Source organism: Curcuma longa, chromosome 6 (genome assembly GCF_044706935.1).
Source record: "Curcuma longa cultivar G26 ecotype Majalengka, Jawa Barat chromosome 6, ITB_CL_G26_1.1, whole genome shotgun sequence".
In the NCBI taxonomy this organism is placed as follows: Eukaryota; Viridiplantae; Streptophyta; class Magnoliopsida; order Zingiberales; family Zingiberaceae; genus Curcuma; species Curcuma longa.
In genome coordinates, this window is record NC_133866.1 from 5,092,293 (window position 1) to 5,109,268 (window position 16,976).

General features: G+C 40.1%; 1 protein-coding gene and 2 pseudogenes across 1 annotated transcript; 2 read left to right on the forward strand and 1 right to left on the reverse strand.

Moving 5' to 3' along the window:
- The first annotated feature begins 957 nt into the window (after positions 1–957).
- On the forward strand, positions 958–10,461 carry LOC141830688 (protein ESMERALDA 1). The gene is made up of 10 exons (XM_074718107.1): positions 958–1,501; positions 2,797–2,866; positions 3,756–3,823; positions 3,939–4,027; positions 4,548–4,745; positions 6,414–6,618; positions 6,706–6,873; positions 7,644–7,811; positions 7,906–8,096; positions 9,673–10,461. Exons 1-10 carry the CDS (start codon positions 1,103–1,105, stop codon positions 9,833–9,835), a joined length of 1,719 nt encoding a protein of 572 aa, XP_074574208.1. The 5' UTR covers positions 958–1,102; the 3' UTR covers positions 9,836–10,461.
- Positions 10,462–12,040: 1,579 nt separating this feature from the next.
- LOC141830809 (heat shock cognate 70 kDa protein-like) lies at positions 12,041–14,615 on the reverse strand (annotated as a pseudogene).
- A 690-nt stretch (positions 14,616–15,305) lies between these two features.
- On the forward strand, positions 15,306–16,302 carry LOC141830483 (CASP-like protein 4C1; annotated as a pseudogene).
- Positions 16,303–16,976: the final 674 nt, after the last annotated feature.

Consider the following 16,976-nt stretch of genomic DNA (forward strand, 5'->3'; position numbering starts at 1 on the left):
ACCATCGTGATGATTTATATAAAATTGGATATGCTTAATAATTTATATTATATTTTAAGAAAAATATAAAATATTAAGAAACCTTCCAAATGAGATTTTAGAATAATAGTGTATTCTTGGGCTCATATTTGTGTAAGTCTATTGTTAAAAGGATAAAAATTAAAAGATATTCATTTATTTTTGTTATTGTAAAAAAGTTTATTTTAATATCAAAAGGATTGAAGTAATTGACCGAACAATTGACTCAATTCACTCTTTCAGTAAATAAAAGATTAACAGTCAACTAAAAAGAATACGTAAGAAATATAATATTTTTTTTAATTAATTGACCAATCAAAAAATATATTGTAGATGTAAATAAAATATTTTTACAAGATAATTAAGCAAAGTGAGTATGGTATTCGTTTAATACTCGATGATAGAATATTAAGAAGGTTTTATGAAATATAATGTGTAATTTATAGGAATAAATTAGAAAGGAAGAGTAAAAAAATATCAAAAAGATGTAGCATCATATTTTTTATTTAAATAATTTTAATTAATTAATTAAATTTTAATATAATAATACTTTTAATTAAATTAACATATGATTTTCTCAAAATGAAAAATATGATAAATATTCTTTTAACATATTTTTAAAAATAGAAGGTATTTTAATTATGATAAAAATAATATACCTTTATATATATATATATAATATTTTCATGACATTAATCTTTATATAAAATGATTTTACTTTTTAAAATATAAAAATTATTTTAAATAGACAAATAAATAAATACAAAATAAATGAAGTGTATTTTTACGGCGTGGATCAGCCGTCGGCGGGTAGATGCGAAACAGCAGGCGCGCGCAGTGGGGGCCCGACGTGTTTACTGGGCCCACCATCACGTGCGCAACAACACCAATTGCGGTGCCAACACCGCGTCACGGATCCGCTCACCGCCATCTCTGGCTTGAGGTTCGCTTCCTCCGGTCCGGAGAAAAGGATCCATCGTTGCGAGCGCCGGGCGGAGGAACCCACGACGCTCAGACTCCGATTCGCCCCCGTCGTCGATCCGCCGATCGAGGGTGGGCGACCGGATCGATCCCTGCCGCCACCATGCAGTACCACGCCTACAACCGCCTGGGAAGCGGCGGTGGTGGCGGCGGCGGGGGCACTCCGTCGCCCCCGGCGTCGCCCCGGCGGTCGCCCAGGGTCTACCGCCGCGGAAGCGGGAAGGGGATCCTCGGTAGGGGCGGCGTCGGGCCGCAGGGCGGGCCCCGGGCCTTCCCGCAGCGGATGGTGTGGATGCTTCTCTCCCTCCTCCTCCGGCGACAGGCGATCTTCCTGTTCGCGCCGTTGTTGTACGTATCCGCCATGCTCGTCTACATGGGCACTCTCTCCATCGACAGCGGGGTGCGCATTATCTCCCGCTCGCCTCCTGGCTCCGTATACCGGAGCCCTAGACTGTACGAGCGCCTCCGCCCCGACATGGATGCCGATAACTCCACCGACGGGGTAAGTTCCGGTGCCCTGACTTACCATCTTCTGCTTATTGTAATCTCAATTGATTTGGATCTGATTGGCCGTCTCCTTTTCTTACTTTCTTGGCCTTTGGCTCTTTCCGTGAAATTTCCATTTATCTTCGATTACATTTGTGGTATTGTCAAGTTTAGCATTAGATAGGAGCTGATGCAATATCACTTGATCATCTGGAGAACCGGCTACGAATATATGCATCTCGATTGAGCATATGGAAGAGGGATTTCTCGTACTGATTCTAGAATAACAATGTGGCTCTTTCACATGTTTCCTGGATAAACTAAGTTCAACAAGCATTGTTTTTTTTACTCCAATTTAAGTTATTCTACACTAAGATCTGCTTTTTATTGAGTTATTGTACAATATCTGTGTGGCCTTTAGGTTTAACGGATAATTTGTCTGAGTATTATGGTTGATTTTTTCAATTCTAATCCCTGGAGAATGAAGCAACAAATTGACATAAAAAAATTACTAAACAGATTGACATAGACGTTCGAAATTCTCCACCTTGCTGCTTGCTGCATCTCACTAGTACTTGGATAGAGATAAGCGCATGTGCTTACCAACAGATTATAAGTAGTGAAAGAATTGAAAAATGCCTAATAGTTTGGTGGCACTGAGATGTACAGTGATTATTTCCTTTCTTCCTTTTGGTTGGAAGATCATTGTTGACATAGTGTTTTTTTTGTGTATTAATCATAAAAAAATTCTGTATATTATAACAATTCTGCTTATGAGGTTTGTGCCACTATCTTTTTTATTTTGTTAGTATGGGATAATAGATTTAGAATGCCATCGTGTTCTTTTTATTTTCACGCACAAGAAAAATTTCACTCAGCTATGCTACACAATAATAGCATTTAGTTTCCTATGGCTGGTATATGAGTGTGTGATCTAATTGAAATTGTTAAGCAACTGTAGTTTGACAAGTGAAGGTAGGATCAGAAAAAAGATAGTGGTATATATAAAAAAAGACACTTCTACTCTCTATGTGAGTTAAAATCTTTTGTGAGAGATAAATCAAGTGGTGTATAGTCACCCATATCCATCAACACAAGGAATAGGAAAACAAAGTTGCCTTTTTTTACTCAACTTTTAACTTAGAAGATTGATCTTTCTTTGTTACTTTAGAATGTCTCTGTACTTTTCATCTTTTACTTTCAAAAGTGATTATGTTTTTAGCAGTAGAATAAGCTAAAACACTTCTTAATATGTAATTTTTATCAAGCTTTCATCTTCAGCAATTGAGCTAGGTATTCTCTATTCTGTAGTTATCAGCTGTATGGAAACACTCTCACAGAGGTAGTGTGTGGCAACCCTGTGTAAAGACCTCTACGCATGGTACGTTCCTCACATAATCTCCTATTTTTCACCTCTGTGCATGAATTTTGTTCATACGAAAAGGTCTCATTTTGCAGGCATATATCATCAAAGAATTAATTACAATAAGGTTTAGTTACCTTTTTGCACACTCCAATTATATCTAGGAACATCCTTGACAATTGAAATACCATGTGAAAGGCTTTCTGAAATAAAAAATTGACGCTGTGAGCATTTTTACAACATAAAGAGTTCTTTGTCTAATATGAAATAATTTTTTTGAATTTGGCATATTTTATATTTTATATTATAACTATTATTCTTGATATTTAATAACTCGAATTCAAAAATCTTTCATGCTTGACATATAATAAAAGAGATAATCCACCTATGATGAAAAAGATAGTTAGCAACCAAAGGATTTTAAAGAACCTTTAGGCACTAGGTTGATGGCAAGTTTATGCAAATTGAGGTTCAACCATCATCAAGTTCATTTGATGGTTGCATTTGGACAGTGATTGATGTTATACTGCCCATCTTATCCTATCGGTCAGTTCCCCTGAAGCCGGTTAATCTATACATCATGACAATATGCTTGACTCTCCTTTTTCCTGGCACTTCCTTTGACATTGTATTGTTTTTATTTCAACCTACGTGTACACTCTTTAAAATCGTTCTTGTTTAAGGTGTCCTGGCTTCTGAAAATTAAGCATACTCTGTCAGCTATATTTCATACATGGGCCACAATCCTCATGGTTTTCCTTAATTGATGCTTGCAAGTTTTCTGAGTATGACAAATGTTTTACATTTTTTTCTACTCAAGGACTTGATTGATTTGTTGCTCTTTATCAAGATGCTTCTTCAACATATTTAATTTGTACTCAGAGATCTTTTAGTTTTATATTTGCAGGCTTGCCTGATTCAAATGGTTATATTTATGTTGAGGCAAATGGGGGCTTGAATCAACAAAGGACATCGGTTGTTTGCTTTCTTTTTTATAATTTGTTACATTCTTGTTTTTTTAATCTTTTTTATAAAGCAGGAAATTACAGTTATTTGGGCTTTTATTCATACATTTTATACTCTTTTACAGATATGCAATGCAGTGGCAGTAGCAGGATATCTGAATGCAACGCTTATTATTCCAAATTTTCACTATCACAGCATTTGGAGAGATCCTAGGTTATTATCAATATTGCTACTTCTCAAATATTTATAGTTTAATTCTGATTCTTATTCTTTATTTTTAATTCATTATCACATGTATAATCCATGATATGAGCAAGTGGCAAGCTTTGTTCTCTTCTAAGCACCTGTCAATGACGTATACTTAGGTTGCATTAATCCTTTGCCACAATAAGGCAAATTTTTTCTTATATGGAATCACAAACACTTGTACTAGATTTTTTCTGCCTTATGTCACTCTTAATGTAGTTTGGTTGTGGTTTAGAATAAAAGATCTAGCATTCTGGACACACAAGTAGGATTAAGTGGATAGCTCATAAGACCCACATACTGCATCTCATACATGGAACCTTGAGTATTATTTGTTTGCTCAGCAGTGAGATTAATTTGAAACTATGACTAATATCTACAATTCAAAATTCAACTTATTGTTGCTGTTTGAAACTGTTGGGCTTTACCAGTGTTCAGCTGGTCAAAAAGTTGTTATATTGCTTGACATATCTGACAATTGGTACAGCAAGTTTGATGATATCTACGACAAGGATCACTTCATCAACACTCTGAAAAATGATGTGCGAATAGTTGACAACGTTCCAGAGTTCATAATGGAACGGTTTGGTCACAACATGAGCAATGTCTTCAACTTCAAGATAAAAGCTTGGTCCTCGATTCAGTACTACAAGGATAATGTTCTCCCTAAATTGATTGAGGAAAGGTGAGCATTATACCTAATTATATCTTTTCATAATCACTTATTAGCATTCACAATTCCCTCCCTGCTTGTTTTAAGTGTGGTAAGAACTCTCTTTTAGGATCTCATCACCCAAGAATTATTAGTGCTAAGGTGATGCCATAGCAAAAGGCTGTTAGTATGACTTTTGTAGTTTTCTATCTAAAGAAATATGGAATGGATGGACATCTTGTTTCTGCGGTAGATATAGAGATAGATTGGAATTTGTAAACCTTGAATGTTTCTGAGAAATTGTGCAAATAATGTAAATAACATTTAAAGCGCTGAAAATAAGAATGTGGTTATCAAATTTGCTATCAATGTCCAGGTTGGGCAGTCAAAAACCCAAGTATAGATCATATCAGTATGCTCGGTTGGATTGAAGTTAGTGGGAAAATTAAAAAAGAAAAGAAAAGAAAAAGAACATAATTTCAGATACAAGTTGCTAAAAATCCAAAGAAGTAGGCACATTATATCATTAAATATATAATACATAATAGCAATAACAAACAACATAATTCATATAATCAGATTTTTAATACATTATATGTTCTCATGGCACTAGTAATATCCAATTAATATCATCAGTTTAATAATATCAAATCATTATTTATAACCAAATCATAATATTATATAATTAATAAATAATATTAGGTTGGTAATATATGACTTATATTCACAATTTATTTGTCATTTACTCAGTGTAATTTAATTATGGCGCTGTATTACGGGGGTGTATAATTTGAGCTTGGTTGACTGGGCCTACACCTAAATGAATCAAATTAAATTGAAAAGAATTTACTTAGAACCTAGTGTCCAATCGTGTCCTAATCTTAGTATATGCTTTTGTCTTGATTAAATCGGTTTGAGAGGTCAATGAGTGAATAAACATCTGATTTTTTAAATTGTAGTGTTAATTTGATTTCTATTTAAATCTATATCAAGAGCCATGTGTTTGATAGAGTGGCTGCTGCTTTTGTCGTTTGAGCAGTTTGAGAGTGGCTTCTTCTTTTGGCATTTGAATAGTGGCTTGTGTTTGAGATTTAGGTGGTGATCCAATCAATGGGTGAATGATAGCAAGATTGAGCAGTTGATGAGGGACTTCTTCAGATGGGAGTTTAGGAAAAGTCAGCTAGTCAATTTCTTTAATCCCTAGCTATTTTTTTAGATTCCCTTCACATGTCCAATTTCTTGTGGAAGTTAAGATCGTCCTTTACTAATCCCTACCCAATTGGTCTGATTTCTCTAGGATCAACCAACCTTATCAACCTTGAACAGGAGGGTAGGACATAACATGACACCTAGTTGAAGTTCTCTAGAAGTTCAGAAGATCAATCCATCAATTGAATAATGAGTAGTTTACTTAATCTTAATTAATTTATGTATTTTGAAATGAAAAGCTACCTAATTTTGTATAAAAGTGCAGTATTTGTTATAAATTATGATATTATTCTTATGCACAAAAGCTATTGTTCATTGTTCATATTCTTCTATTGCATTAAGATATATTAGTAGATGTGGTGTTACAAATTACATAGTTAGTAGTTAGTTATTCTTCAATATCATTCAAGTACTTTGGTACATGAGTTTTGCAAGTCTTCAATAGCCATAGTTCCATCATTACTCAAATAACTTAATTTACTATTGAATCAGGCTCATACGGATATCTCCTTTTGCAAATCGGTTATCATTTGATGCTCCTCCTCCTGTTCAGCGCTTAAGATGCTTGGCAAATTTTGAAGCATTGCAATTTTCAAATCCGATTGCAACTTTAGCTGAAAAATTAGTCTCTCGAATGAAAAAACATAGTAAAGATACTAATGGGAGATATATTGCAGTACATCTACGATTTGAAGAGGTTATATACCTTAAGTAGTGTCATATTCTTAAAATATACTGTAATTGAATTCGCTTAGGTTGAATGTACTTCTTGTATCTTTTGCAGGATATGGTTGCATTCTCTTGTTGCATATTTGATGGCGGTGAAGAAGAGAAACAAGACATGGATGCTGCAAGGGAGAGAGGCTGGAGAGGAAAATTTACTAAACGAGGTCGTGTTATTCGACCTGGGGCAATTAGAATAAATGGAAAATGCCCACTAACACCTTTGGAGGTATCCCTTATTTAATTATAATAAATTGGGAAGACTATGTTGTTTGAATGATATCATGATCTCGCATTGCAGAAATGGTTATGTTGTACCATATATTCCTTTATATGGGCTACAATTCATCTCACCACTTTCTTTTTTAACCGTGTTCTATTGGATATGAAGAACGTGATTTTTTTTGTTATTAATAATTTGACTTTCTGTAAAGAAATTAGAATCTGCTCCTGTCAAGAAATTAGAATCTGCATTTGAGAGAGTTTGCCCATTTTTTTAATTTCATGTTTACATAAGAGCAAGCTAGCTGCAACTTTAGGTGTCGGGGTTCTAATGATTGGTTGCTTTAGTAAGCAACAGATGCGCATGAATTAATTGCTCAGATTTAGAAAATAGAGATTGATGACAGATTTATCTATTTACTGGGTTGCTGTAAGTTAAGAGAAGTTCAATAAAATAGCAGAGCTTTAAACTGTTAGAGGCTTAACATGGATGCTTGAATCTAGATGTATTCCAGTTGATTTTAGAATAGCATATTTGATCCACATCCTTCTCAAATAGTTGTACCTGAGTCCAAGTAACATAGTATGCATTATTTTATTGTGCATTGGTGTCCTTTCAAATGCGTGCTTGGTTTTCCTTCCTGCCTTAAGTTTTCCATTAATCAGAATCCTAATTTACCATTCTTGATGTTTGAACATTTAATTCTGGTTACTGTAAATCCTAAGCACAATAATGCAATTTGTAATGCTTCCACTTATTACTTCACTTGAAATTAGGTTGGTTTGATGCTTAGAGGCATGGGCTTCTCTAATGATACTGCCATTTATTTGGCTTCTGGGAAAATTTATAAAGCTGAGAAGACCATGGCTCCCCTTCTTGAAATGTTTCCCCTTTTACAAACTAAAGATACATTGGCATCAGCTGAGGAGCTAGCCCCATTTAAGGTATTTTTTCATAGCCTAACCTTCTTGAAAAGATCCCCCCACGTTATAGTCTGTGGCTTGTCTTCGAATAGTTTTTAATTGGACATTTTTGCAGAACTATTCCTCCAGAATGGCTGCATTAGACTACTCAGTGTGTCTTCACAGCGAAGTATTTGTGACCACCCAAGGTGGAAATTTTCCTCATTTTCTGATTGGCCATCGGAGATACATGTATGGCGGACACTCTAAGACCATTAAACCTGACAAGAGAAAATTGGCATTATTATTCGATAATCAGAATATTGGGTATGTTAATTCATGTTGCTACTATCTAGCTTGCTTTTGCAATATTTCAACTCCTATAGTTGTATAGCTTATTTCTTTTGTAGTTACTTCATTTACATGTTCAATTATTTAATTCGGTTAAGTTCAGAAATTTGTTGAGTTATTTTTTGTGCTAGTATTCATGTTTTTTGTTTAAATTCACAAATTTTAGTATTGCTTTTTTGTGTTAATCAAATCCATCTTTATTTTTTGTTTATTTCTACTTTGAGCTTGTGTTATTCCTTATACGTGTTAACTCTTTTATGCCTAATTTCTTTGAGGAATCTGCCAAAAGTCTAATGTTTTAACATAATGAGAAAATTATTGGCATCTTTCAGACAATAACTTCTATATGGTTATAGATGTCAGATGAGGAGGATGACCTCGTTTTGTTTGGAGGACTGTATACTCCCTGATATATGAGAAGCCTTGGGGTGTCTTATCAATAACAAAAGAGGTTCGGTCCAGATTTACATGTTGAACATAGAGAATTGTGACATTGTCTCTTTCACTTGGAGTGTGTGTCTTGCTTTCTTTTGGGTTTAAATTACAATTCAGTTCAGTCAGTTTCTAAAACATCAAGATTTACCAATTTAGTTTCTTTAGGAGTAGCTCAGATTGATACACAGCTTGAACCCATTGGAGACCATTGTTAGGGTATGATTAGTTCAGAAATTTAATGGGTACATAAAGAGACTTGATACTTGACATGGCTAAACGTGTTGGTACGCAAGATGGGGCCATGCAACTAGTCGTATGCATTCATTAGTGTGTCAGCATGCCTGGCTACTTGCTTGGGTATGCATAATTGGCCCAACTGCGAACTACACAAGTTAATTTGTCCTTATATTTTCATAGCATATACACACTTGAATTCTCTTTGTTGAGTAAATAAGTTTAGGTTGAATTGCATTATATTGCTCTTGTTCTCATTCCATGTAGTACTTCTACCACTTGAGATGTAGATTCTGCCATGTCGCTTCCCAGACTCACCAGTTTTGGTCTATAGAGGGTGATTTAAGGTCACAGACCCAAGCATTTTTCTTATTGGTATTAATCCTGGTGGGATCATTTTTAGTAGTGTTGATAGTGGTTCCACCAAGTGGTTCTACAGCAGCCTCAACCACAACCAGTAGTCGATATCAAAGCTATTTTGATGCCTACAAAAAGACGTTCCTGACTCTTCAAGGAAACGACATCTTGGAGTGTTTAGCCTGTAGCCAGTTTTACCCAATAGATTCTAAACTCAAATGACAGCATGGTTTTGTAACTTAAACCATAGTTTATATTGGAAATCCAGATTTCTTCTTGAAAGTTTTTTTATTAAACACTGATAGTGTTTCGGTAAAATATCAGGAATTTTGCTTAGCTCTTTGTTTTTTTAGAAGAGTTGTTTTACTTGATTCAGTTGTTCTGTCCTTGCACAATTTACATGAATGTACGAAACTAAGGGTACCCCTTCCCTCGACATTTTCCAATTCATTATGTTTTTCAATCCAGTAACTTTTCGACATATATATGTTTTTAATGCGATACTTTCTTTTCACTACTGGAACAGGTGGAAATCTTTGAAACGACAATTGCTTAATATGCGAGCTCACAGTGATGCTAAGGGAATCGAGATGAAACGATCAATTGATTCAATATTCAGTTTCCCTTGCCCCGACTGTATGTGCCATTCAAACAAAACTGAAAATACGAAACCATCATCAGCTCGGTAGTACGAGATCAGAGAAATTTGGCTAACATTTGTTGTGATTCACCTGCTAGCAGAATGGGTGCATCCTTCATTCTTTCATTTGCCTCTTCCCGAGCTCGTAGATACCATTCTTAATAGCCTGGGCATACTTTGTATAGCTGGAGAGTGATTGAAGATGGTAGCCCATTCGTTGTTGCCCGGGCGCTGACCGACACTTTTAACTGCAATTGCCAATCTCTGCACCTGGAAGTAGTCTACCCTAGCTATGCAGTTGCTTATCTGTGGGCAGAGGCTTGTACATTAGTCAATTCTTTTCGCAAACTGGAGATTCATCGAGCAATTTGATATGTAACTCAAATTACCCCTCCGAAGACATCGCCATTCTTCTGTTGGCAACCACGGAAATCCGCCTTTAGGGTTTATCTTCTTCACCCCATTGTGTGGGGCGTTTGTTATTCATTTGTTCGATTAGTTTCTCAATTTTGGTTCCAATGCTGCTGTAGCATTGGTCTTCTGTGGTCGCCATTTTTCTTCTCTGTGTCACACTGTTGTTTTTGCTCGTCAAATTATTTCTTATTTGTCCCTGATGTACAGATTGCTCTTGTACTTTACTGAGAAAAGTAAAGATTATATGCTCACTTTTTTGTGGATTCATTTTTCCTCTCAACTAGAAAAATAGATCACCATTTATCTCCGAAAAACTCGGAGATAATAAAAGTTTTAAAAGTCAAATGCTTATCCCTTGGCATACTCAGGAATCCCCCGACCTCAGTCTTTGTTGGCTTGTTTAGATCAGTCTCTCTTCTTCTGCTTCTGCAAAAGGTGGATCCGTCATCTTAGCGATCTCATACAGTTGGTTCCACGATCATCTATGAGGAGGTAAATCGAGAAAGTGCAGTTGGTTCCACGATCATCTATGAGGAGGTAATCGAGAAAGTGCAGTTGGTTACGACGTAGGAGGGTATTGCCTGACTTCGTCAGGATTCGAATCCTTGTCCTCTTCTGCAAATCTATCACGTCGTAACCAACTCACTAGATCAGTCTCTCTTCAATCTTACATCAAGTTTGTTCGATGTCTCATTCCACCTCGTACATGGCCAATGAAGCCGATTATACGCCTCTACATGGGACTATTTACAAAGGACTATAAATAAATTAATTCTCCATTTACATTTGTTTGAAATTTTTATATATTTAAATCTGTATGATTGTCTATTGAATTTGATAATTTACAAATTTATTTATCATATTGATAAATATCATTTATAAATATTATTTATAAATAATTTATAATATCTGTTCATGAACGAATTTTATATATATATATATATATATATAAATTTTTTTTTATGTATATTAATAAATATATATAAATTTTTATTAAATTGAATGTTAAATTTATTCATAAATATTTGATTTTGACAGGTACAAACTCTATCTTCACAGTTATGATAAATCCATAAAAGAATAAAAATTTAAATTTTGAATGACATGAATATCTATTTATTAAATAAAATAAATATCTATTTTAAATAAGAGAACAGTTATCTACTAGTAATATTAATTAGACAAAATTTTGGATAAGGCTCGTCTCGTCTCTTCTCTGGGCACCGGAACCGACTCCCTACTCCCGTTCCGAGCTGGCAAAGCGGCTTCGAGTCGGTGGCGCTGTCATTTTGTGTTCTAGGAGGAGGTTCGGCTGAACCTCTTCGATTTCCTCTCTGAGTCAGATTTTTTTCCTAATTTTGGACCGCTTGGAATCCGAGCCGCTCAGTAAGACCGGAACTTCTGCTCCGTCGAGTGGCCCGCCATCGGCGAGACCTCGCAACCCGCTGAACAGTCAAATCGGAGAAAGGACTTTTTTTTCCCTTCCTCCGCGTGGACGGATTTTTTGTCACAGAGAATCCTTCCTTTCCTTTTTCTATCAGCACTTTCGTAATAAACACAGCATTAGTGAGCTGAGCCTTTAGTAAGCAACATAATGAACTTCAAATCATTATCGAAGAATCTTATTCTTTATCTAAAAATAGAGATCATCGATAAAGTGTTTTTAGCATGCCAATCTAATCGAATAAAAAAAAAAGTCAACCTCCATGAACTTAAATAAGGATTTTTTTTTTTAATTTTCTAATTTAAATATTTAATTTTTCAAATTTCGAATCAATCCCAAAAAATGTCAAAATTATCCTCTCACAATGAAAAATATATAGAGAGAATCCCAATAAAATTGAATAATGTGACTCTCTAGTAGAACTCCATTTTTTTTATTTCCAAAAGCATCGGATAACTAGTTTAAAAGGTCAACTATAATAGTCGCCGTCAACACAACAAGTAAACTTAAACATCGATAACAAAACAAGTAAACAACCACAAACACACAACAAGTTCATAGAAATGGCATGCTAATTAATCGACTTCCTCGATCTTTGGCCCAGCGCCGGAGCTAGCACCGGCCAGCCGGAATGTCTTCTTCCATGCCACCGCCGCCGCCCTGATACATCTTGGCGATGATGGGGTTGCAGATGCCCTCGAGCTCCTTCATTTTGTCCTCAAATTCGTCGGCCTCCGCCAGCTGATTCCCCTCCAACCAGTTGATGGCCTTGTCGATGGCGTCCTCGATCTTCTTCTTGTCGTCGGCCGGCAGCTTGGCGGCGATCTTCTCGTCTTTGATGGTGTTCCTCATGTTATAGGCGTAGTTCTCGAGGGAATTCTTGGCCTCCACCTTCTTCTTGTGCTCCTCGTCCTCCGCCTTGTACTTCTCCGCGTCGTGCACCATCTTCTCGATCTCTTCCTTGCTCAGCCTGCCCTTGTCGTTGGTGATGGTGATCTTGTTCTTCTGCCCGGTGGTCTTGTCCTCGGCCGAGACGTTGAGGATACCGTTGGCGTCGATGTCGAAGCAGACGTTGATCTGAGGGACGCCTCTCGGCGCCGGAGGGATGCCGGAGAGCTCGAATTTGCCGAGCAAGTTGTTGTCTTTGGTCCGGGCCCTCTCGCCCTCGTAGACCTGGATCAGGACGCCGGGCTGGTTGTCGGAGTAGGTGGAGAAAACTTGCTCCTTCTTGGTGGGGATCGTCGTGTTCCTCGGAATCAAGACGGTCATGACTCCCCCGGCGGTCTCCAAACCAAGCGAGAGAGGCGTGACGTCGAGCAGCAGCAGGTCCTGCACCTTCTCGTTGCCCTCGCCGCTGAGAATCGCCGCTTGGACGGCGGCGCCATAGGCGACGGCTTCGTCCGGGTTGATGCTCTTGCAGAGCTCTTTGCCGTTGAAGAAATCCTGAAGCAGTTGCTGGACTTTTGGAATCCTCGTCGATCCGCCGACGAGAACGACGTCGTGGACGCTGCTCTTGTCCATCTTCGCGTCCCTCAAACACTTCTCCACCGGCTCCATGCACTTCCTGAACAGGTCCATGTTGAGCTCCTCAAATCGAGCTCGGGTGATCGTCGAGTAGAAGTCGATGCCCTCGTACAGGGAGTCAATCTCGATGGTGGTCTGCGCGGTGGAGGAGAGAGTCCTCTTAGCCCTCTCGCAGGCCGTTCTGAGCCGCCGTAGAGCCCTTGGATTTCCACTGATATCCTTCTTGTGCTTCCTCTTGAACTCCTGCACAAAATGATTCACCATTCTGTTGTCGAAATCCTCGCCGCCGAGATGGGTGTCTCCGGCGGTGGCCTTCACCTCGAAGATGCCTTCTTCGATGGTGAGAAGAGAGACATCGAAAGTGCCACCACCGAGATCAAAGATCAGCACATTCTTCTCGCCGGAACTGCTCGCCTTCTTGTCGAGGCCGTAGGCAATAGCCGCGGCGGTAGGCTCGTTGATGATTCGCATGACGTTAAGGCCGGAGATGACTCCGGCATCCTTGGTGGCCTGCCTCTGCGAGTCGTTGAAGTAGGCCGGGACAGTCACCACGGCGTTTTTCACGGTGGTTCCCAGATACGCTTCCGCGATCTCCCTCATCTTGTTGAGGACCATGGAGGATATTTCCTCCGCCGAAAACTGTTTTTCCTCGCCTTTGTACTGGACGACGATCATGGGCTTGTCGCCGGGGCCGGCGATCACCTTGAATGGCCATAGCTTGATGTCACCCTGGACCGAGGGATCACTGAAACGCCTCCCAATCAAACGCTTTGCATCTGTTGAAATCAAAAGTTGCAACGAATCAAGTTAACAATCATTTCAGCACACTCATCCAAACCAAAACACGCAAAATTGAAGACACTAAACCGAGATCAAAACCGAAATCACAATACAAATACTAATTAGGCAAAGTGATTGATAATTTTAGCAAACTTCGTAAGGGATCGAGCGCAGATGTAGTCTAAAAGTGCTTCTTCAGTAAAATCTGGGGTAACAAAGAGCTCTCAATCCAAATCAAACAAATAAATCATCCACACTAAACAAAAACAACAACAAAATTCAAACTTCTGGCCAATGTTTTAGCAATCAAGATAATCAAACAAAATATCAAACGTACTACTTAAATCTCTGAAAAGAAGAGGGCAAATCCAGCACTTACCGAAGACAGTATTAGTAGGGTTCATGGCGACCTGGTTCTTGGCGGCGTCGCCGATCAGGCGCTCGGTGTCGGTGAAAGCGACGTAGGAAGGGGTGGTGCGGTTGCCCTGGTCATTAGCGACGATCTCCACCCGGTCGTGCTGCCACACCCCGACGCACGAATAGGTGGTTCCCAGATCAATCCCGATCGCCGGACCCTCGCCCTTTCCTCCGGCCATTGCTTCGCAAATCGGAATCGGAGAGCTCTTTCTTCTTTCTGTTTACGGAACGAATCGAATTACACGATCGCTTGATGAGGAAGAGAGAGAGAGGCCAGGGGCTTTATATAGAATTTAGCCGGGAACTCTAGAAGGTTCTGTCGGGCATTTGTGGCCGTTGGATTCATCTATGATCGGAGTTTGGACGGTGGCGGATGATCCCGCTGGCCATCTCTAGCTACTTCGAGAACACTCCAGCCATTTCTCAACAGTTCGTCTCCGCACGAGAAAATTCCAAATGCGTATCGACTATATAGTTAATAATCCAAATTAATGAGGGGCAAAATGATATTTGTCTGCGGAGCAAAATGACGTTGTTTAAGAGTTATAATATTCTGTGCGGCATTGCTTGCGCGATCCCGTGCGCGACACCGTCGATCTTCGCCGCTTCCGCCTACTCTTGCCGTGCTGTCCGGGCACCGCCGGACTGGGCCCGATTGACGTGCAACTCGTCGGCGCGTCAGCCGACGTCGGATTTCAGTCGGATTGTGATCGAAATCCGATGAATTCGGTCGGAAATCGCCGAATCCAGCACGTGACTCATCCGCACGACGGTCCTTCCTCGGCGGATCACTGACTGCGATTTGGTCGAAAATCGATCGCGATTTGGCCGGAATCTGACGCGGCCATTGGCAGGCGTGATTCCGACCAAATTGCGCCGGATTTCGACTACAATCCGATCGGAATCCGACGCTGGTCGACGCGTGACGAGTGGCACGTCGATGGGGCCCGGTCCGGCGGTGGCCGGATGGCACGACGAGGGGCTACGACAGCGGCGGGGGTCGGGAGGCAGAGCACTGTACATTCTCAGTTTTGGACGGTCAAATGCGGCGCGAGATCAACGATGAACGATGGATTGGCGTCGCGCACGAGCGCGCAAGAAACAGACGCGTAGAATATCATTTTCGGTTGCTTAAACTGGAGAAGTCGTTTGACATTTCACTTGCTTACGTAAGCAGTCAACTTTGCGATAGCATCAAATTGGGCCTTAAAATTCAAAAGCCCAAGCCCAAAGCGAGTGCCATTTGGACCTTCCATCGATATCCGCCGCCGATCTCCGCCTCCACTCTCCCGCCGTCCCCGTCCGTCTCTACCGCCGCCATCCCCACCTTCCCTTCCATTCTACCGTCTCTGATCACAAGATCCGCCGCCTCAACGTCATTATCCTCCTGCACTCTCCCTCGCCGCCGCCATCTTCACCGCCTCCAACTCATCGTCTTCCCATTCCTGGCTCGGCTTCCACTCCTTTCGGTAATGATTCCGCCTATCCTCGTTTTATCCAAATCCACCGTTCATTTTCCAGTTTTTCTGATGGCAGGTTCGCGTTTGCGGCGAACGCCGTCATCGCCGCCTACTCCCTCCTCGAGCTTTGCGCTTCGATCCGTGAGATTCTCCGTGGCACCACCCTTCTGCCGGAGTCGGTTCAGCTCTGGTTCGACTTCGCGCACGACCAGGTTCGTTCGCTCTCCCTCCTCCTTCCGCCGGATTTCCTTTCTCGGTTTTGAGGATATCCGGGAAACCGGCAGCTGTTCGCCTAATTGGCGCTGTCGGCGGGGGCAGTGACGGCGAGGGGGCTGGGAAGGTGTTCCGCTGGCGATACAGCCGCCTCCTTCCGCGCTCGGGTTCGCCGGTTTCGGCTTCCTCGCCCTCGCCGCCGTCGTCTCCGGCTTCCGCTTCGTTTCCTTCGTCCTCACCGGCTCCCGCTTCCCCATCCCATGAGCCGCGCGTCCGCCGTCGATGCTTCCGGGTGCGAATCTTAAAGCGCATCGTCTCCCCACGCCGACGCAGAAAATGCAATCCGGTTGGTCTTGAGATGAATGGACTCGAATCGATTAGATCGAACCGGAAATGGGTCGAACAGGCTCGGCTCACCTCGCGGTTTGTGCTTGGTTTTTCAATAGCAGCGGCAATTGATACCATTTTAAAGACGTTTTTTTTAAATTAAAAAACACACAATAAACTCTGTCTATAATAATTCGCAACAATAAAAAAAGACAATTCAATGTAAGAAATTCCTGCTGATATAAGAGTTCATGCAGTAAAATGAGGTTTTGCCGGAAAAGGGGAGATCATAGGAAAGAAGCACCGTCAGTGGCGTTCGAACCACCAGATTTATGTTTCACCCGTCGATTCAGATTTGGCATGTTCCACAAAGATCAGCCTCCCACCATATATCTGCCAGTATGAGAATGCATATGAGTAGATATCATTTGAATGACATAACAGGATCATCATGCTAGAGAACATTTTCACAGTTGTAGAACGTCAAAAAAGATTATGCAAAGTAACTCATTTCTTCAAGTTCTAGATGCACGTCCAATTTTCAAAGAAAACCTTGCCTAAACCCATTTTCATAGTGTTTTGAATCAAATTTACTCTAGATACTAAATGCA